This window comes from Anolis sagrei, chromosome 6, assembly GCF_037176765.1.
Source record: "Anolis sagrei isolate rAnoSag1 chromosome 6, rAnoSag1.mat, whole genome shotgun sequence".
Taxonomy (NCBI): domain Eukaryota; kingdom Metazoa; phylum Chordata; class Lepidosauria; order Squamata; family Dactyloidae; genus Anolis; species Anolis sagrei.
This window is the reverse complement of record NC_090026.1, coordinates 68,529,740-68,551,242: the sequence shown is the minus strand read 5'-3', so window position 1 is coordinate 68,551,242 and position 21,503 is coordinate 68,529,740. Positions and strand designations below refer to the sequence as shown.

The following is a 21,503-nucleotide window of genomic DNA, read 5'->3' as shown; positions in this document are numbered from 1 at the left end:
CATCAGGAGAGAATGCTTCTGGAACATGGCCACACAGCCCAGAAAACTCACAGCAACCCAGTGATTTTGGTCAACACAATGTAGACAACAATACCTGCTTTTGTGTATGAAAAATTCTAGTATTTAGGACAAAGGCTACTAATACTAAAGAACATATGATCAAAGTAATTAACTGTTCCCTAACTAGCTAATTAAACAGCATGTTCAGGCATGTAGCCGGGGGGGGGGGGGGGGGGGGTTGAGGGGCTTCAGCCCCCCCCCCCCCAAATTCTCATGGCCTTACTGGTGCATTATTTAAACTGTTATGTTTATCCATATCATGATCTGATCACCATACTCAATATATTCTATATGAATGGGGGTATTGGAGTGATGATACAAAAGGTTTGCTAGGGTAGACCCTTTTTCACTCAGACTCAGCCCCCCCCCCCGAAACAAACTCAGCCCCCCCCCCCCCCCCCCCGAATCGAAATCCTGGCTACGGGCCTGAGCATGTTATTAAATTAGTCAAATTAATCAACCATTGGCATTTAACACCAATTAATACTGCTATATCTGGGTAGTTCTGGTAAATGCTGGAGAAATTGTGGTGCAAAAGACACGGATTTACACATGTAATGTAAATCTCCAAAGGTAAAAAGATACTGGACTAAAGTTTTCCAAATGATAAGCAAATAACAAATAAAATAATTGACATTGACCTTAAAATGGAACTACTCTTTTTTATCATTGGTATGAGTCACTAAAACTTAAATAACAAATTAGCTCTTTGTGATTAGCTGCAAGACTTGAAATCGCTTCAAAGTGAAAAACTCTGGGCTGTTTTTGAATCAAACCTTGATTTAAATGTCTTTGGGATATCGTTTTGATGGAATAGCTATCTTGTTATCTTTGAGATAAATATGGTAATCAGAAAGAAACAATATATTTTTGAAGTTTGGATTACTTTTATTGACTTTATCAAATTAAATCATTCCTCTGACTTTGCTGCCTCTCCAAAATAGCATGTGAACATGTGGAATGATATTACGAGGAAATATTTGAAGTAGTTTATTGTAAACGAGGATTCCAAGGATGCTCTGATCTTCGTGTATCTAGAAAACACATATTTGAAATTTATTATTACTATTTGCTGTTTTATCTTTGTGATTGTATAGCAAAATACATGTTTTTAAAAACATATTATTTCTCTTGCTCATGCTCTAAAACTCTGAGCTGAATGTGAAAATGGAAGGTATTTACCAACACAAAATGCTTGAAGTCTGCTTGCCTGCAATTTCCACCTGTTTCTTTAATTAATCTATATAAATAAAAATGTAATGTCCGTTTGTGGGATTAACATAATTCAAAAACCACTGGACAAATTGACACCAAATTTGGACACAACACCCCTATCAGGCCAACGAGTGATCATCAGTCATAAAAACACTGAAAAAAACAGTGGAAGGTACTTAAAAAGCCAAAAACCAAAAATTACATTACAACGCATGCGCAAAACCACATATGTACACAAACACACATATATACACATATACACAAACATATACAGAAATATATATATACAGATACATGCACACACAAAACACATACACAGAAAGGGGGAAGGAAGGAAGGAAGGAAGGAAGGAAGGAAGGAAGGAAGGAAGGAGAGAAGGAGAGAAGGAGGGAGAGAAAGAGGGAAAGAAGGAGGGAAGGAGAGAAGGAAAGAAAGAAAGGTAGAGAAGGAAAGAAGGAAGGAGAGAAGGATCGAAAGAGAGAAAGAGGGAGGGAAGGAAGGAAATAGACAAGGAAGGATTTAACCAAAGAACAAAGGAAGTGAGAAAAGAAACAGATAGAGAAGGAAGAAAGAGGAAGGGAAAGAAAAACAGGGAGGGAGGGAGGGAAGGAAGGAAGGAAGGAAAGAAGGAAGGAGAGAAAGAGGGAGGGAAGGTTGGCCACAGCAATGCATGGCGGGTACAGCTAATCTATATAATAATAGCCACCTATTAATAGCCAAAGCATTACTCACTGAAGTATTGTCTCTCAAGCCGTCTATTGTATTGGACTGTCACTCTTCCCAGTGTGTCATGGAATGATACCATATTTATTATTTTCATATTCGCTTTTATTGTGGACATTTGCTATAGTCCAGGAACTAATACCTCATTTAATGGCACAGGTCCATGGACCACCACTTTCGGTGCACTATTCTTGAGCAGAGATGGACAGTCTGTAACTTTCCATATATTAGAGTCATTGCACTTCCCAACATTCTCTATTGACTAAGCTGGATATGTTGAATGTTTTAAATTGAGTTTTACTGTGTTAATTGAGATTCCTGTGGTGTATATGTTGATAGCATCATTTGATGCTTATGTGAGGTCACCCTGAGTCCTCTTTTTGGGGAGAAAGGCGGGGTAGAAATGAAATGTAATGTAATGAAATAAATAAATAAATTTATGGCAATTGCAGTCCAATGCTAGAGGAGAGCATTTGTTGATATTTTCTCTGAATGGTTCAGTGGATAGTCTTTGATTTTGTGTTTCAGATTTCAAGAATCTACATATTATATTAGAGTTTACTCCATGCTAAAATGCTATCTGTTGTGCTAATAGCACTGTCACCAATATTCACAACTTCACTCAACAGTAAGCTAAAGTAAAATGATTGCTTTTATTTTCTCTTTATCTACTCATGAAAGAGTGATTGACAATTACAATTTAGGAAGTTGCCCTTCTATGATAGATAACTCACGCTCACAATATTTCTGAAGATTTATGAAGGAATGCTTCAAGGCAGACTTGATGTCTGCTCAGTAATTGGACTCTACGATATAAATAATTATTTATGCAACACTGTGAAATATAATGTAATAAGGCAGATTTGATGACATGTGTATAGTGTAGCAGTGCCAGTAGTATTTACAGTAATTTTTAAATTAACTATTTAAATTAAATTTGCTGTTGCTGAAATTTTGGAAGTTCATTAAAAGTCTGATTTATTTTCAGCTTGCAGCTGTCTCTGATGTCTTTGTGGAAAACTACATCCCTGGGAAACTCGCTGCGATGGGCTTGGGCTATGAAAACATTAACAAGGTTGCTCCACAGATTGTTTACTGTTCAATAACAGGTATCTAAATGTATGTTATGGCATAGTGATTCAAGTATGTAGTGCTTTACTTTATGTTACCAGGGCTCTTTTGAAGTGGTCTGCTTTTTAAAAATCTTTCTTTGTTCCTATGTTCTCTGGTAGGATGGTGTTTTGAAAAATGAGATTTCATTCATACTCTCAGCAGGTAGGTTTGCATTTTGGGTGATTCCCAATCCGTTTCTGCATGTTGGATAGTGGAAGCCCCCCATATCTCTTTTCAGGCGCCTCCTGAAAACAAGTTCCTTTCTGAAAGAGTGTTTTCATTCTTCAGCCAAAAACCTGGCTATTTTTGGTCCATTGAGGCAATTGGGAGAGGGATTCCCCTCCCCTTCCCATCATTTTAGGCAATGGCATTGTTTGTCCTTATATCCTTCATTAAGACCTGGATTAAAAGCATCAGGGTTACTTAAGATACCACTCTTCCTGTGATGCTTCTCCCTTGGACTGCAGAGGAGACCTGGGTTGCAATAAATGGCTTAAGATACCACTCTTCCTGTTACGCTTTCCCCTCAGTCTGCAGAGGATAACTGGGATTCAATAAAGGGTTTAAGAGACACAGGCAGGGTTCACAAAAACAGAAGGGGAGCCCGGTGATCAGCTCCTGCTTGCTTTTGTATCAAGCAAGCTTTTGTACTGGTGGGGAGGCTCCAGTTACGAGCTCCTGAAGGCGCCTGAGGGGCCGCAGGAACCAATGGAAATGGTATCTGTACACAACCTTAGTACAAGGTGGATGAGAATAATTGGATACATTTTCCCCTCTCACTCTAGATTTAGGTCAAGTTTGGAATCTAGTGGGGCCAATCTGAAAACACATTGTAATAGCTAATAGGAACATTTGTCTTCTGCTGTGATGTTTGGCTACATACAAACAATATTGTCACAAGGAAAATTTTGTACAAATAAGTCTTTCCACACAAGTGCATTGGGGTGTTTTGAGAAAGCATACGAGAAGCTCGGCCTGTCATTGAACATCGAGAAAACCAAAGTGCTGTTCCAACAGTCACCAGCCAATCCCTCTCCAATGCCAGAAATACAGCTTAATGGTGTAACATTAGAAAATGTTGACCATTTCCACTACCTTGGCAGCCACCTCTCCACCAAAGTCAACATTGACACCGAAATACAACACCGCCTGAACTCTGCGAGTGCAGCATTTTTCCGAATGAAGCAGAGTGTTTGAGGATCAGGACATCCATAGGGATACAAAGGTACTTGTTTATAAAGCTATTGTCCTCCCAACCCTGCTATACGCCTGCGAGACGTGGACTGTCTATAGACATTGTTCTGGTACAGCTGTTCCAGGAGGTCCAACTTTATTTGCTTTGTATTAAATGTTTGGTTGCAGTCCTGGGTTTCAGGGACTCTGCAGATAGGTGGCTTCCTTTGGTTGCAGTCATAGGGCAAGTCACCTGTCCATCATCATTAAGTTTTGGTCCTGCCCCTTGCTCAGGGCAATTGGGAAGGGAAGGGAGCCATGTTTTTTAGTTAGTCTCAGCAAGGAAAGCTAATGTACAGGACGTGTGCAAGCTTCCCCTGTACAAAAGCTTCAACCCTCAAGATTTCCAGGGAGAAAACAGTTTTAAGAGCATCCAAGAATTTCCATGGAAACAGCCCTAAAGACCAAAGAACTTCAGCTTGAGAGTCTACTGCCTTACTGGTAGGTCTACTCGGCGTTCGAGACGCAGTTCGACCTGGTAACGGAGCCCACATCAGTGAGGGTTAGATTACAGTCAGCCTGGGAGAAGTTAAAAAGGGGATTTTCCTTTAAAGAAGAAGTTATTGAAGACAGTTGCCTGTCCTTCGTGGGCAAGATTAGGAATTCACCAGTTGCCTAAAAGCTTGGAATCATTTGCTTAACTTTACTGAAGACAAGAGAAGTTTCTGTTTGATTGTTCATTAATAAAAGACTTTGTTGTACTTCACAAGCCATCTAAAGACTATTTGTGGTAAAAAAAAAAACCCTCTGAGAACTTCCCTTTAGGCCCCCTGGCTTCCCGCTGGGCAAAGGTTGCATGCCCTGTTCTAAAGAAAATTCTTCACAGGACCAGCGCGCGACAGAACAGACATCACATGCAACTCCTGGAATGATTCCATCAGCGCTGCCTCCGGAAAATCCTGCAAATCTCTTGGGTAGACAAGCAGACAAATGTCAGCATGCTGGAAGAAGCAAAGACCACCATCACTGAAGCAATGGTCCTCCGCCATCAATTCCGCTGGACCACCCACGCTGTCCAGATGCCTGATCACCGTCTCCCAAAGCAATTGCTCTACTCCAAACTCAAGAATGGAAAACGGAATGTTGGTGGGCAGGAAAAGAGATTTAAAGATGGGCTCAAAGCCAACCTTAAAAACGCTGGCATAGACACTGAGAACTGGAAAGCCATGGCCTTTGAGCGCTCTAGCTGGAGGTCAGCTGTGACCAGCAGTGCTGTAGAATTTGAAGAGGCACAAATGGAGGGAAGAGAGAAACCTGCCAAGAGGAAGGCGCATCAAGCCAACCCCGACCGGGATTGCCTTTCACCTGGAAACCAATGCCCTCACTGTGGCAGAAGATGCAGATCAAGAATAGAGTTCCACAGTCATCTATGGACCCACTGCCAGTACACTGATCCTGGAAGACTATCCTTCTCGGACAACTAGGGATCTCCTAAGAAAGTAAGTAATCTGAGAAAGGATTCTGTCCGCACTCAATCAGGGAATCTATTGGTGTTAGATTTTCCCAGTTCAATAGGGAGCCCTGCCTGTGTCTCTTAAGCCCTTTATTGAAATCCAGGTATCCTCTGCAGACTCAAGAGCTTCTATTTATTTCTTACCCACCTCTCCTTGTGGCTCGAGGTGGACCACAATATGTTGGGGTGCTGTACCACTTACATGGCGAGGTAGGAGAATTTTGCTTAGTATTCTTTTGCTGTTGCAACCATTAAAAATCAGTTGTGAACGTTAACTCTGATTTATGGCAATTTAATTCACCAATTTTACTTTTTAAAGTCATGGGATATGATGAAAGATATGCATATAAGAGAAAAGAGAGATGGAAGAAGCAAAAATGGAGCCCCAAATGCATTCAGTCTACTTGTTTTTGTTTTTCTTCGTGAAAAATAATGGCAGTGCTGTTCAAATGGAAAATACTTCGGTTAACAATTGAATCAAACCATTGATAGTAATCAAAAACAGAATCCCCCAAATCTGTTTCATGGATTTAGATCAGCTGATCAAATGGTTTGGTTTTGATTTAGGCAAATAATTCAATCCTATCTTTTTTTAAAAGTCTGGAGTGGATTGTTTTTCTGGTTCTGGTGCAGCTATTGCAAAACTGTTTTTTAAGAAAGACTTAAATTGTTCTAAGCATTGTAAATTATACATTTGGCATTGCTGCTGTTGCTTCTTGATCTTCCATATTAGAGTATCAAAGCACTTTTGGTAAATATCGGTTATGATTTTTAATGAAAAAAAAAACTTGCTCATTGCTTTTCAAACCTTATCTGCTGTTTTTAAAGAATGGTATCTGTCTAGTTTCTTATTTTGTAACTGTGGCTAGTGGAAACATTCAGAAGATATCTGTTGTTGTCTCATAAGAGTAAATATTTCTTCACAATAAGTTTATTCACCAGATGTTGAAAGATCATAATCACTGGGGAAATGTTAAAAAGATTGTTTACATTTTTCAATGAAAATAAAAGGGTTAAGCAATGTCAATTTTTGTCCAGCCTTTGTCAAAAACACAGCTCAACTTCTTTTCATCCCATGTGTTTTAAATGTCACTTTCACATTGCTATTTCTTTTTCATTTTGTATTTCCATATTGGGAACATTGTGTAATTATTATTTATTCACATTTCACTGTGATGTTCTCTTATATTATTTTCATCATAGTCAGAGAGTATGACAAACTTGATCCCAAAAATTATGAGCGAAAAGGCAGAGTTCAATTAGCTGAAATTCATGAATAGGTAGACAATCCTGTTGAATGAACTGGGAAATAACATAGATATTTCATCAGCCTGAATGTAAGTATATACAGGGTGCAGCAGCATAACTTCCTTTTTTAAAATGCATGCCATTCAGTTGGTTGAAGACGTAGCGGAGCGCTAGTGGTCTCGTTTGAGAGGTGGGAGTATAAAGTTTTGTCCTGACACAGTTCAGTCGCCATCATGCATTGGAACAGTGAGGAGCGTGCTTTTGCTGTTGAGGCCTACTTTTCGAGCGGATGTTCTGTGATCGCAACCCAGCGCGCCTTTTGGAATCGCTTTAATTTAGCCCCATTGGCCCCTGTCCTGGACCGGAAATCAATTGTGACGTTGGTCACTACATTCAGACAAACTGCAAGTGCGACAAGACGAAGAACTGGAGTCCCTCGGCCAATTAGATCACTTGAGAACATTGAGGCAGTGAGAGCTTCAATGTTGCGATCACCACGGCGTTCTGCGCGCAAACATGCGTCTGCCCTTGGACTTTCCGATCGTTCTGTAAGAATTCTTCATGATGATCTTCATTTCCATCCTTACAAGATGGCGATTGTGCAGAAACTTTCTGAACGTGAAGTTCTCGGAGGAATGCATGTGAGGTTCTTCTTGAAGTCGTTCCTAAGGGCGCTATTGGTTTTTTTTTTTAGTGATGAAGCCCATTTTCATTTGTGTGGATCCGTCAACAAAGAAAACATGCGCTACTGGGCTGACAACAATCCTCAAGAATTGCATCAAAGGCCTTTGCATTCACTTAAAATCACAGTGTGGTGTGCAATTTCCTCAGCTGGAATTGGTCCCTGGTTCTTTGAGGAAAATGAAGTTGAGGTGACCGTGAATTCGGACCGGTATGTAAACATGTTACAGGATTTTCTTTCCCCACGGCTAGATGGGTTGGACTTAGGGGACATTTGGTTCCAACAAGATGGTGCAACTGCACACACTTCCAGAGCATCAATGGCTGTTTTGAGGGGACACTTCCCAGAGTGCCTCATCTCAATTAGGGGGGATTTGGAGTTGTCAGCCCTCTCTCCAGATTTGGCCCCTTGTGATTTTTTTCTATGGGGTTTTTTGAAATCTCATGTTTATGTGAACTGTCCAAGGACCCTACAAGATTTGAAGACGAACATCCAAGAAGAAATTGCCAACATAACGCCTGCTATGCTGGCAAAAGTCATGACAAACGCCAGAAATCAGTTTACTCAGTGTATGGAGAATGGGGGACGTCACCTACCTAATTTGATCTTCAAAACTGCGTAAAACAAAATTTTAGGTATGTGCCTACATTATATAAAAAAATTCTGATTCCTACAATAGGTTTTATTAAGTTTTGAAAAAAGGGAGTTAAGCTGCTGCACTCTGTACTAGTAATCTTATAAGCATTCCATACTCCATCATTGCACAAGAAGTCCAAGAGGGCATAGTTTCCTTTGCCAGACGAAGAGTTTAATGGCAGCCCTCAGTACGAATTATTCTTCACACATTGTATGACCAGATAAAGGAGGTTTGAGCCTCTTTCCCAGTAGTCCTTCCCCGTTCATAACTGCTCTACTTCCAGCTTTTGAATAACAAGGGAAATTTACAATTAGTAATGAGTACATCTTTGGGCCATGATGGCACAACGGGTTAAACCACTGATATGCAGAATTTGCTGATCAGAAGGTCAGCAGTTTGAATCCAGGGAGTAATGTGAGCTCCTGCAGTTAGCCCAGCTTCTGCCAAGCTAGTAGTTCAAAAACATGGAAATGTGAGTAGATCAATAGGTACCACTTTGGCAGGAAGGTAACAGCACCATGCAGTCATGCTGGCCACATGACCTAGAAGGTGTCTGTGGACGATGCCGACTTTTGGCTTAGAAATGGAGATGAGCACCACTCCCCAGAATCAGACTCGACTAGACTTAATGTCAGGGGAAAATCTTTCCCTTTACCTAATGAGCACTTCCTATCATCTCGTTTTTGAGATTTCAGCCAATCTTCTTGTACCATGGAAAATCATTAGACACAAAGAATGATTTTCCAAAATGTGCTTGTGAAGACCACAGTGTTTTCAAGAAACAACATCTTTGTATATAAAGATATGGAGTGATATGGAGTCTGTTTGTTGAATAACTAAGCTAGTGAATTATACACAAACAGGCCCAAAAAGAAGTGAAAAAGAGACCAGTCACTTTCTCAGTCAAATTGTGCAGACTTATGTATTTGACAAGTGAAGGATGCAAAAAAACCTTAGTTTATCTTGAAGAATTCATAGGGCACGCACTCCTAAATGTGAAATAAACACCATACAATTTGTTATTGTAAGAAAGTCAGGATGGTATGGGAATTAAAGCTGAATGAACTCTGAATAATACCCTTCTGCATTTGTTCCTTGTATTGATTTGCTCCTTTTCAGTATGAAATGAAGCTATACATCTGGTAATGTATATTGGCAGCAAGAGATAAACAGCATTCCTGTTCTGGGAAGGAGCTAACTTGCTTGGCATGCAGCAGTGGGTTTTAATAGAGATACTTTTTCTGGGGGTTACTAGAAACCAAATGTGCTTTGATATTTCTGATGATAAGCAGAATCGGTTTCTGATGTAGAGGTGACCTGAAGAGCAGCTGAGAATCATTCTTGCAGCTTTTATGATGCATTTCAGGTGTTCCATCAATAAAAATTCATTTATTGACCAAATGTTGAGAATAGATTTTATAGAGAACTTAGATATTATAACAAAAGGTCATGTTACACTTTGTTACAAGTTAACACCAAAGGAACTGTCCCTTATGCCAGAAAAGAAGCCTATTTTATTATTGCTCAGCAGCTACACATCTAAGCTCTCATATATATATTTGGAGTCAGAATTTAATTCAAAGAGGTGCAACAATTGTTAAGCTTGTGTCTGCGAGGCTTTCCCGAGTCCCTATTTGCTGACTTGGGCTGTTGTAGGTGGCTACCATCTTTCTTCTAGGAAGACCATCTTTTTTCCAAGAGACATTATACCAAATGGGATTCTCGATATGTCCTTCTCAGGCAATGGTCACTCAGGAGATGGTTGTTTGCTTGATGTTGAGCCATCCCAGTTGGGGATATTAGAGAGGAAGTATTCTATCCTCACAGCCTAAGAGATATCGTATTGCCGAAGGCTTTCATGGCTGGAATCACTAAGTTCTTGTGGGTTTTTTCGGGCTATATGGCCTTATGCCTCTAGAAAAGTGGTTCTCAACCTTCCTAATGCCGTGACCCCTTAATACAGTTCCTCATGTTGTGGTGACCCCCAACCATAACCCTAACATTATGAATCGTCATGTAAATAATGATCTGCAGGACATATTTTCATTCACTGGAGCAAATTTGGCACAAATACCCAGTATGCCCAAATTTGAATACTGATGGGGTTGGGGGGGGGGATTGATTTTGCCATTTGGGAGTTGTAGTTGCTGGGATTTATAGTTAGCCTGTAAACAAAGAGCATTCCGAACCCTACCAACAACGGAATTGAACCAAAATTGGCACACAGGAGTCCCATGACCAACAGAAAATTCTGGAAGGGTTTGGTGGGCATTGACCTTGAGTTTGGGAGATGAAGTTCGCCTATATCCAGAGAGCACTCTAGACTCCAACAATGATGGATCTGGACCAAACTTGGCACGGATATTCCATATGCCCAAATGTGAACACTCATGGGGTTTTGGGAAAATAGACCTTGAGATTTGGGAGTTGTACTTGCTGGGATTTATAGTTCACCTACAATCAAGGAGCGTTCTGAACCCCAACAATGATAGAATTGGGCCAAACTTCCCACACAGAGACCCTCACGACCAACAGAAAATACTGTGTTTTCTGATGGTCTTTGCTGACCCCCCTGACACCCCTTCGCGACCCCTCCAGGGGTCCCGACCCCCAGGTTGAGAACCACTGCTCTAGAACATGGCTATATAGCCCGAAAAAACCCACAAGAACTTACTAAGAGATATCGTTTCAGCCACTTTTTTTTTTTTGGAGAAGCCTTCTTTTTAATACACACTTCATTTCCTGTATCTAAGCTCTCATATCTATATAAATAAAAATGTAATGTTTGTTTGTGGGATTAACATAACTCAAAAACCACTGGGCAAATTGACACCAAATTTGGACACAATACATGCATAAAGCCAGCGAGTGGCCATCACTCATACAAACACTGAAAAACATAGCAGAAGAGATTTAAAAAGCCAAAAAAAATTCATTACAATGCACGCGGAAAACCACATAGATAAACATATATACAAAATATATACACATTTATTTATTTATTTATTTATTTATTTATTTATTTACAGTATATATATTCCGCCCTTCTCACCCCGCAGGGGACTCAGGGCAGATTACAAGGTACATATACTTAGCAAACATTCAATGCCATAGACATACAACATATATAGACAGACACACAGAGGCTATTGAACTTTCCAGCTTTCATGAGGGTATTCTGGCCACCAGGGAAGCTGTCGGTTCACCGTCCATTTGTGACACTGATGAAGTACTTCCTCATTCTTTGCATGCTTGCTGGAAATTTTTATAGCCTCGTAAATTAGTTAAATTAGCCTCCCCACATTATTTGCATGCTTGCTGGAGGGTTTTATGGCGACGTAAATCAGTTATATTAGCCTCCCCACATACGCGGTACCTAAATTTCTTACTTGACAGATGCAACTGTTTTTTGGGCTGCAAAGTTTGACAGCAAGCTACACAAGTTGGTTGGAAGCTCACTCCGAACCAGGCTGGCTTCAAACTCATGACCATTCAGTCAGTAGTGATCTTAATGCACTACTGCACTAATGCATTAAGCTAGCTGCGCCATAGTCCTGGTGCACAAATATATAAACAACACACATATACACACACACACATATATACACACACACATATACATACACACGTAAACACACACAAAACACATATACACAGACTGGGCCACAGCAACGAGTGGCAGGGGACAGCTAGTATATATATATCAATATAAATAAAAATGTAATGTTCGTTTGTGGGATTAACATAACTCAAAAACCATATATATATTAGAAACCATTCCTTCATTTTCCAGATCACCAGACTGGGCCACAGCAACCTGTGGCAGGGGATGGCAAATATATATATATTGTGGAAAGAAGATGGCATTCCTGGAAGAAAGATGGCAGCCACCTATAACACTCCAAGTCAGCAAATAGAGACTCGGGAAAGCTTGCAGACACAAGGTTAACAATTGTTGCACTACTTTGGAGTAAATTCTGACTACTGACTACATATATATTGACACCAAATTTGGACACAAGACATCTAACAACCCAATGTATGTCCTTCACTCAAAAAATTGATTTTGTCATTTGGGAGTTGTAGTTCCTGGGATTTATAGTTCACCTACAATCAAAGAGCATTCTGAACCCCACCAATAATGGAATTGAACCAAACTTGGCACAGAGTTCTCCCATGACCAACAGAAAATGCTGGAAGGGTTTCGTGGGCAGTGTCCTTTGGTTTTGGAGTTGTAGTTCACCTACATCCAGAGAGCACTGTGGACTCAAACAAAGATGGATCTGGACCAAACTCTACACGAATACTTAATATGCCCAAATGTGAACACTGGTAGAGTTTGGGGAAAATAGAATCTTGACATTTGGGAGTTGTAGTTGCTGGGATTTATAGTTCACCTATAATCACAGAGCATTCTGAACCCCATCAACAATAGAATTGGGCCAAACCTCCCACATAGAACCCCCATGTGGGCCACAGCAACGCGTGGCAGGGGACGGCTAGTTTATAAATAAAATTATAAATAAATTTAGTTATATATTTAGTTATAAATCCATGGATAAAACAATCAGTTGTGATGTGTCCTTGTTTAGGAATTTCGGAATGTGGATCTTGATTGTGTGTATGGTGATTGGTGTAGGGGATTATCTAATTCATTTTGTTTTATCTATAGTATTCTTGCCAAAGAGCTAGCCAATAGTGTTGTTTATATTGTAATTACTTGTCTGTCTGTTTGAAGGCTATGGACAAACTGGTCCGAAGTGTCAACAAGCAGGGTATGACTCTGTTGCAGCTGCTGTCTCTGGCCTTTTGCACATCACAGGAACTGAGGTACATTACAAATGGAGGAAAATGTTTGAAAGCTTTTATTTGCATACGACGATACAGTGAATAGCGATGATTAGGCTCGATGAGGTTTAAGATATCAAAAACAGTGGAAAATTTGTTATTTTCTGTAAAGAAATAGCCTTGGCATGGTGTAATATTACAAAATGTTGCATTTATTTGAAACTGGTTTCAGTCAACTATCAAACAATACCCCTCCAAACAAAAGGCCTTATTATGTAAACTCTAACTCTACTGCCTTTGTATTAAAAAGAATAAAACTCCACATATACTTACAAACCAAAACTCCAGTAATGTGCCACTTTCCCAGAACACACACACACACATACAAACTCAGTTAGAAAAGACAGAAATGGCTTGAGCAGCAACTGCCACCACAAAAATATCTCCCTCAGCAAAAAATATATACCATGGATACACAAGTCTAAAAAAGGATGTGCCATAAAACTAAAAAGAATGCGCAATACAATTATTCCTGTCTTTTACACATATATATTCAATGAGACAAGATGCAGACACCTCCAGAGCACACATGTAAAACAGCAGGCAAACATTAATTTTCTCCCAAAACTAGAATCTCTCAAATACCTCCAATATCAGCATGGCGCAATGTGGAGTTTCTCAAGCTGTGCTCCTCCAGATGTTTTGGGTTTCAGCTCCCACAATTCCTGACAGCTGGTCAAATGGCTGGGATTTCTGGGAGCTGAAGTCCAAAACACCTGGAAGAGCAGAGTGTGAGAAACACTGGTGTAATTGTTTGAGCATTGGACTATGCCTCTGGAGATCACGGTTCAAATCCTTCCGGTCATCCCTGAAATCTGCTTTATCCCCCCCGTCCCCAAATTACCATGGGTTCATTCAAACTATAAAATGATAGTGGTGTGATTCACTTTGACTCCCGTGGTTCTATCCTGTGGAATCCTTGGACTAATAGTTTAGTAAGGAGCATTTTACATTTCAGCTTGAGTTATTAGAACGACCGCTATCTGTGTAACTTGCCTATTTTAATCAGGATAGAAATTTATTGATGATACACTCCTGGCCCCTCAGCTTTCCTACAATCTCCCCAAACCCTGGGATTGCAGAAATAGCAGCAAGGACAAGGAGCTTTCCTGACTGCTCCCTTAAAGCCCTGCTTAATATGGTGGGGAGCATACTCTCATACTGGTTCGTAACTCAAATCTCAGCTTGCATGTCAAAGCAAAAAAATCGAGCCTTGGCTCCTATCTCACAAAACTTGTAAGTTGGTTCACTTGTAAGTCAAGGTTTTACTGTATTACCAAAAGGATTTTTTTCAATACAAAGGAGTGCTTTGATCACATCTCATATTCGTATTTATATCATTAGCATTCTATTCTGAAGATATAATAGTTACCATGGTCTTTTTCAGATTGTATGTGTGTGTTATGGCTGGATATTCTGATTTGATATTCTGAATTGAAAATCTCGATTGATTTGTTTAGCAACATAACTTTATTCTTTCTTCAATTCCTTTGTTAAAAACTTAGAACATGATAAATGAAACTTTAATAATACAATGCATGTTTGTATAGAGATGATTGGTGGAGATGATTAAATTGTAACTAAATTATCTGCAATACTAAACACTGAAATCCTGATACTTTGCTTTTAAGAAAAAAAAAACAAACCTTTGTCAGTAGTTTGTGTGGTGATAGTATGTCAGCTGGGTCCCTGTGCAGCGAGCATTATGCTGATTTCGCAACGTCGCTTGTGAATAATGGAAGGAAACATGTGTCCGACCACGTGGTTGATAGAGGGGGCGGAGTGAGACCGGCCGGACTGAGAGATGTAGGGGGGACAAACTCGGGAAGATAGTTTGTTGTTGCATTAGAAGGAAGGATAGAAAGGAGGGGAGAAATATGAGAAGTGGTGTAAAAACCATCTCATTCTCTTTATTGACCACTTTTAGACAACGGAGCAAACCTTGACTTTTTTCCAGGGAGGTAGAATTATTGCCCAACCCCTCCAGTTTATGGACAGGGTGGATGTGGGCTGGGAACAACATGAAGCATTTAATAATCTTTTGAGTCTGATTTCTGTCCCGTGTAAGGTCTCCCCAAACCATTGCTTCTCATTTTTCATTAAAGACCTGTTACATTCCCTCACTGCTATCTGTGTCCCCCTGCGCTAAATTGCTTCAGTGGTATCGTCCCTCCCCTGCGTTCCGCAATCTGCGTTCCCGAAGCACCGTTCCAAAATAACGTAATGCTCGCAACACTGGGACCCAGCTATCATACTATCACCATTTGTGCTTTTGCTGGTGTAAGAAGTAGTAGTAAAACAGAAGTTACCTCTAGAATATTTGCAGTTAGGACAAATAAGGAAAAACGATGTGATTTCTAAATACGTGTGCATTGTGATCTAGCCAGGACTGGGAACTTTTCTAAATGGCTAAAATTTGAAGATAATTCCAAACATTTTCCAGCTTGAATTGATCTCTATTGAGTTGGATCAGTGCTTAGGTGAAATACGATGTTGCACCTGGTACTATCATTTGGTTATCAGACTTTCCTGTGAAGCTTTGATCTCTAGCCAACACATTTGGAAGCAGATTAAAGCCAAGAGTAGTAGACTCTGAAATGTTTGAATAAGAAAATTGGTGGCATATTCAGAAAATAATCCTGAAGAGAGCATCACAAAACAGTTTCCAAGTATCCACTGCAGTTTTCCTCCCCATTCTTTTAATTTGTTGTAATGTTGTTATATTACTTTATTGTGTAAGTGAATTATCTTGTAACAATTAACTTCACAGGTGCCCAATCAGATTTACACATTCCTTGAATTTGCTTAATAATGATGGTTGCCATCATAACTACCTGATGAAGATGGCTTTAGCACCTGGTCATTCAAAAATCTAATCTGAATGGTCCTGCATGCTGGAAGTAATTTTGAAAGGCCCTCTGCAAAGTATTATGATTTTCCATGATGCATTAAGCTCTGTTGCCATATGTTGATTAACAGAGAGAAACCTGCAGTGAATAAAAAATGGCATCTGAATTTGATTTCTTATATGATAAGGTCTTGGTCACATGTAGAAATTAAGATCAAAAAATATATATGATTCAGCTCCATAATGTCTGTAATAACGCTCTAAATTTATATAACTAGATTTGCATTGCCCATCTATTCGGAAATAAGTCACACTGATGCCAGTGGGGCTCAACCCCAGGTAGGTATGTAGTGGATAGAGATACCCAACTATCAATTCTTTGTAATCCTACCTTCCCCTTTCTTTGTTACCTGTTTTCATTGGAAAGATTTAAATCAGTGGTTCTCAACCTTCCCAATGTCACAACCCCTTAGTACAGTTCCTCATGTTGTAGTGATCCCCAACCATAAAATTATTTTCGTGGCTACTTGGTAACTGTAATTTCGCTACTGTTATGAATCGTAATGTAAATATCTGATGTGCAGGATGTATTTTCATTCACTGCACCAAATTTGGCGCAAAAACCTATAAGCCCAAATTTGAATACTGGTGGGGTTGGGGGAGGGGATTGATTTTGTCATTTGGGAGTTGTAGTTGCTGGGATTTACAGTTCACTTACAATCAAAGGGCATTCTGAACTCCACCAACGATGGAATTGAACCAGACTTGGCACACAGAACTCCCATGACCAACAGAAAATACTGGAAGGGTTTGGTGGGCATTGACCTTGAATTTTGGAGTTGTAGTTCACCTATATCCAAAGAGCACTGTGGACTCAAGTCAAGGATGGACTCGTCAAGGATTTAGACGAAACTTGGCATGAATACTCCATATACTGAAATATGAACAGTGGAGTTTGGGGGGAATAGACCTTGACATTTGGGAGTTGTAGTTACTGGGATTTATAGTTCACATACAATCAAAGAGCATTCTGAACCCCAACAATGATAGAATTGGGCCAAACTTCCCACACAGAATCCCCATGATCAACAGAAAATACTGTGTTTTCTGGTGGTCTTTGGTGACCCTTCTGACATCTCCTCATAACCCCCACAGGGGTCCCGACTTCAGGTTGAGAAATGCTGCTTTAAGGTCATCCAGTCCAACTCCCTTCACCAGGGCAAGAAACATAATCAAAGCCCTCCTGACAAAGAGCCATGCAGCCATAGATAGAGATAGATATATGTGATTCACACACACACATATGTATATGGCAGATATAGTATCATAGATTTATAAGGGACCCCTAAAGAAGGACAGTTATATGTTGCATGTTCCAGAGTAGGCAAACCAGAAATGTTGTCTTTTCCTTTGTGTTTATATGGTCAGATTACACCTGTGAGATCTAGCAGCATTGCAAGGAAAGTAATTCCCCTTTTCATCTTGCTACTCAACATGGCAAGGTCCCCATCTACATTGACTGTTTAATGCAGTGTCATGGTAACTTGAAACTGTAGTGGCTACAAAATGTAGCATGGATTAAAGGGATCATAGTAACATGGCAGAGAGTAAAGCAGTGGTCCCCAATTTTTTTAATTTTTTTTACCAGGGACCACTCTCCAACATTAGTACCAAAAGGGTTATGAATCAGTTTTTGTTCAACTTCAGATTTGGTTTGGTTATTTGGGTTGCTGATTCAGAAAATTGCATTGGATAGTCCACATCAGCTCTAGTTTCTGATACAGAACATGTGCCATTCAGTAGTCGCCATCTGCTCGCCCACAGAAAACCATATTTAATAAGCCTTGGCACTATAAGAAGTTTTCGCGAGACCAGTTGCCCTTGTTGCAACCGTGTAGTAATGGTGAGGTCGCGGACCATATTTTAATTCTTGCGGACCACTGGTGGTCCACGGACCACAGGTTGGGAACCACTGGTGTAATGAATTATTCCAGATCTTATTACAGGCTACAGGTGGATCAATGAGATCTTTTGCGGCAATGTTATAAACTGAAAGTGACATCCTGCCAGTCAGTTTCTAAAGAAGATTCAGCCAAGAATGTAGTTAGTGGGTATATCTAAAGAAAAATAAAGATGGTGGTGTATAGTGTGTGATGCTGAAAAGTCAAGCCTTTTCTCCCTTGTCTTTTTGCCTCTTTTTCTTTTAGGGGGGTGCACCAGTTAGACCAGGAGTAGCCATGACTGATCTTGCCACAGGACTGTATGCATATGGAGCAATTATGGCTGCACTTCTTCAGCGACATACAACAGGGAAAGGAATGCATGTAGACTGCAATTTGCTGTCATCTCAAGTAAGGCCAAACCCAGATGTTTGGATAATAACAACATGAATTTCTTTTTTAATTTCTGTAGTGTGGCATGCATATAGTGACTTTCTCAAGAGAAGTATTTATGTGCTTATGGTTAATCAAAAGAAAAAGAAAACTGCCAATTTCTGTTGGATATTTATGAGGTGCAGAATTTATTGCTCTAGCTTTATGAACTTTTGAGAATATCTTAAGCAATATTTAAAGATAGGCTTGATGATTTCCAGTCTTTATCCATAAATAACAGTATAATATTAGTCTTATTTGGATGTTCCCAGTTGTGGGAAAGTTTCTCAGTGTATGTGGCTGAACATGGTTAGAAGATGTTTTAATTTCATAATAATAATAATTTCATGCAGAATGTGTAAAGGTTAGGATTGCAGGGAGCGGAGCAAACACATATAATGGAGGCGCCTTTTCAGACTACACAAATACAGTATGAAGTTTTCATTTCTGCAGCTATATCCTATGGAATCATGGATTTTCTTGTTAGGTGAGGAACTAGAGCTCTTCAACTGAAGATTTTAAATATTCCACACCAAACTGCAAATCCCAGAATTTTGTAGGATGGAAATATGGCAAATAAAGTGGAACAATAGTGCTACAGTCAGCCCCCTACATTCAATGGGGTTAGGGGCACAGTACTCTCGTGAAAGTGAAAAACTTGCAAATTAAAAACATGGTATTTCTAGGTCCTTTGGGGTGAGCACCTGTCTGTCAGCTCCAGCTTCTCATGCGGGGACATGAGAGAAGCCTCCCACAGGATGGTGAAACATCTGGGCGTCCCCTGTGGAATGTCATTGCAATTCTCTCACACCAGAAGTGACTTGCATTTTCTCAAGTTGCTCCTGACACGAGAAAAAACATGACTTTATGTTCAACATCCAATGGAAGCCGAGCATAGAATTGCACTGAAAAATCTGCATATTCCCATAGAAATGTTCTCTCGGGTTAAGAAGAAAAAACTTTCTGGAAAATTTTGATGTTAGAGTCACACTTAAGGATCTAAAGTTTCCTAGAGAGAACATTTTAATCAAATCTGAGAATAATAATGAAATATGTAGAAGTCAAACCTATGGGGTGGGACTCAGGGTGGCTTCCAGCCGGCAACAATTCGATGTGTCTATGTACAAACTACAAGAAAGGAGATTCCATCTGAACATGAGAAAGAACTTCCTGACTGTGAGAGCCGTTCAGCAGTGGAACTCTCTGCCCTGGAGAGTGGTGGAGGCTCCTTCTTTGGAAGCTTTAACAAAGAGGCTGGATTGCCATCTGTCAGAGGTGCTTTGAATGCAATATTCCTGCTTCTTGGCAGGGGGTTGGACTGGATGGCCCATGAGGTCTCTTCCAACTCTATGATTATATGATTCTACACATAATAAAATACAGTAATTATATATAGTTAAAAACATTAAGTCAATACAATTAAAATCAACTAACAAATACCAGTCTGGTGGCCATTATCTAGCCGAATTCTGTAACTGGAGACTCCATCAAGCTTATCCATAGTCCATTACCATAGCCATTGTCATCATTGTCATTGTCCGCATAGTGTCATGTATCATGTTCTGCAGTTCATGGTGGTTGGTGGTGGTAGGCCTAGGAGTTGGTGATGGACGGGTTAATGTAAGTCCTAGTTCCAAAGGGTTGAGTATTCTTCAAGTAAGAGTTCATGAGTGAAAGCAATTAAGGGTGGAGGTATGCAATAGATGGGTTGCAGCTGGTTGTTTATAGATATAAGGAGTTAGCCTTGGGACTGATCTTCGGAAGAAAAGTATTTGTTTTATTTTGGTGGTAGATGCTGCTGGTTTCCCCCCCAGGTTTGTTGGATTGTTGGTCTCCTGACCTGTCTCCTGTAATCTTGGAACCCTGGAACCTTGAACCTCTGGACTGGCTTTTGACTACGGTATAGACTCTTGATCCCTGGTCTTTATTTATTGAACTCTCAGCGTTTGACCACTGGACTGGACCCTTTGACTACAGCATAGCTTTTGTTATCGGTTTTTGTTTATTCTGTGGCTGAGTGCTATCTTTATGTTTTATGTTTTGGACTATTGAAACAGCCAGACAGTAAGTGCTGTTTTAATTAAATTGTTTAACACAAACTGGGTGTTTGTTTGATTCACCTCTGCTGGAAATAATGGCGGAGCCCTGGCAATGTGACACATAGTTATCCAAAGGTCTGGTCCCACATCCACGTTTTTAACTTCTTTCTAAAGGAGAGGAGGGATGAAGATAACCTAATTTCCCCGGGGAGTGAATTCCACAGGCGGGGGGCCACCACCGAGAAGTCCCTGTCCCTCATCTCCACCAAGTGCATTTGAGACAGAGGTGGGGCCAAGAGCAGGGCCTCCCCAGAAGATCTTAAGCTCCAAGGTGGGACGTAGAAGGACAGGTATGCTGGGCCGGAACCGTATGGGGAATTGCTTTCACTATACAAAAGTGAAGTTACAGTTTTTCTTATTTGGTTAGATCTTGTATAAATGGATGGTTTTGCTCAGAACTTCCCAGTATCTCATACTCTCTTCTCCATGAACTTATAACCCAGAAATAAAGTTTTGTTGGACCCCCACCCCTTCCATTATCTGATTTATGACTGTCGGCCCACTCCTGCTAGCGTCAGCATCTAAATAGTCTTCTTTAGATGATACTAAACAAAAAGGAAGTGGTATTTGGACTTGTTTCCAGTGATGGAAATGATCTGTGTCTTCTGTTGTGGCTTGAAAGTATCTCTTGAAGTTTTTAATATAATTCCTGCATTTAATTGCAACCAGTTGAGGAATAAACAAACAAGAAAAGAAGAGACATAAAGTCATTTCAAATTCTGCCTCAGTCTGACATGAAGCAAGAAATCCTACACTTTAATAAAATTCAACATTTTTTCAACTCCCACAGACAAAAATCAATCAATCTTGCTTTGATTTGGAGAGAGGCATGATTATCCACAGACATTCATTCACACTTACCCCCAGCAAATTGTATGAGCTGCTTTAGAACTGAAGAAACCTTTAAAAGGAGAATACGGAATTGTAGAATGTGGTTTTGAAAGGTAGTGGTGGCGGCGGGGGGACGAACGG

General features: G+C 40.1%; 1 protein-coding gene across 2 annotated transcripts in view; it reads left to right on the top strand.

Annotated features, from left to right (window-relative positions):
• Window positions 1–21,503, top strand: part of SUGCT (succinyl-CoA:glutarate-CoA transferase) — a 428,036-nt gene that overhangs the window by 19,900 nt on the left and 386,633 nt on the right. For both annotated transcript variants that reach the window (XM_060781587.2, XM_067470175.1), the window contains exons 6-8: window positions 2,987–3,107; window positions 13,103–13,194; window positions 18,268–18,411. In XM_060781587.2, the coding sequence (XP_060637570.2) occupies window positions 2,987–3,107; window positions 13,103–13,194; window positions 18,268–18,411 (357 nt within the window). The remainder of the gene's footprint in view (window positions 1–2,986; window positions 3,108–13,102; window positions 13,195–18,267; window positions 18,412–21,503) is intronic.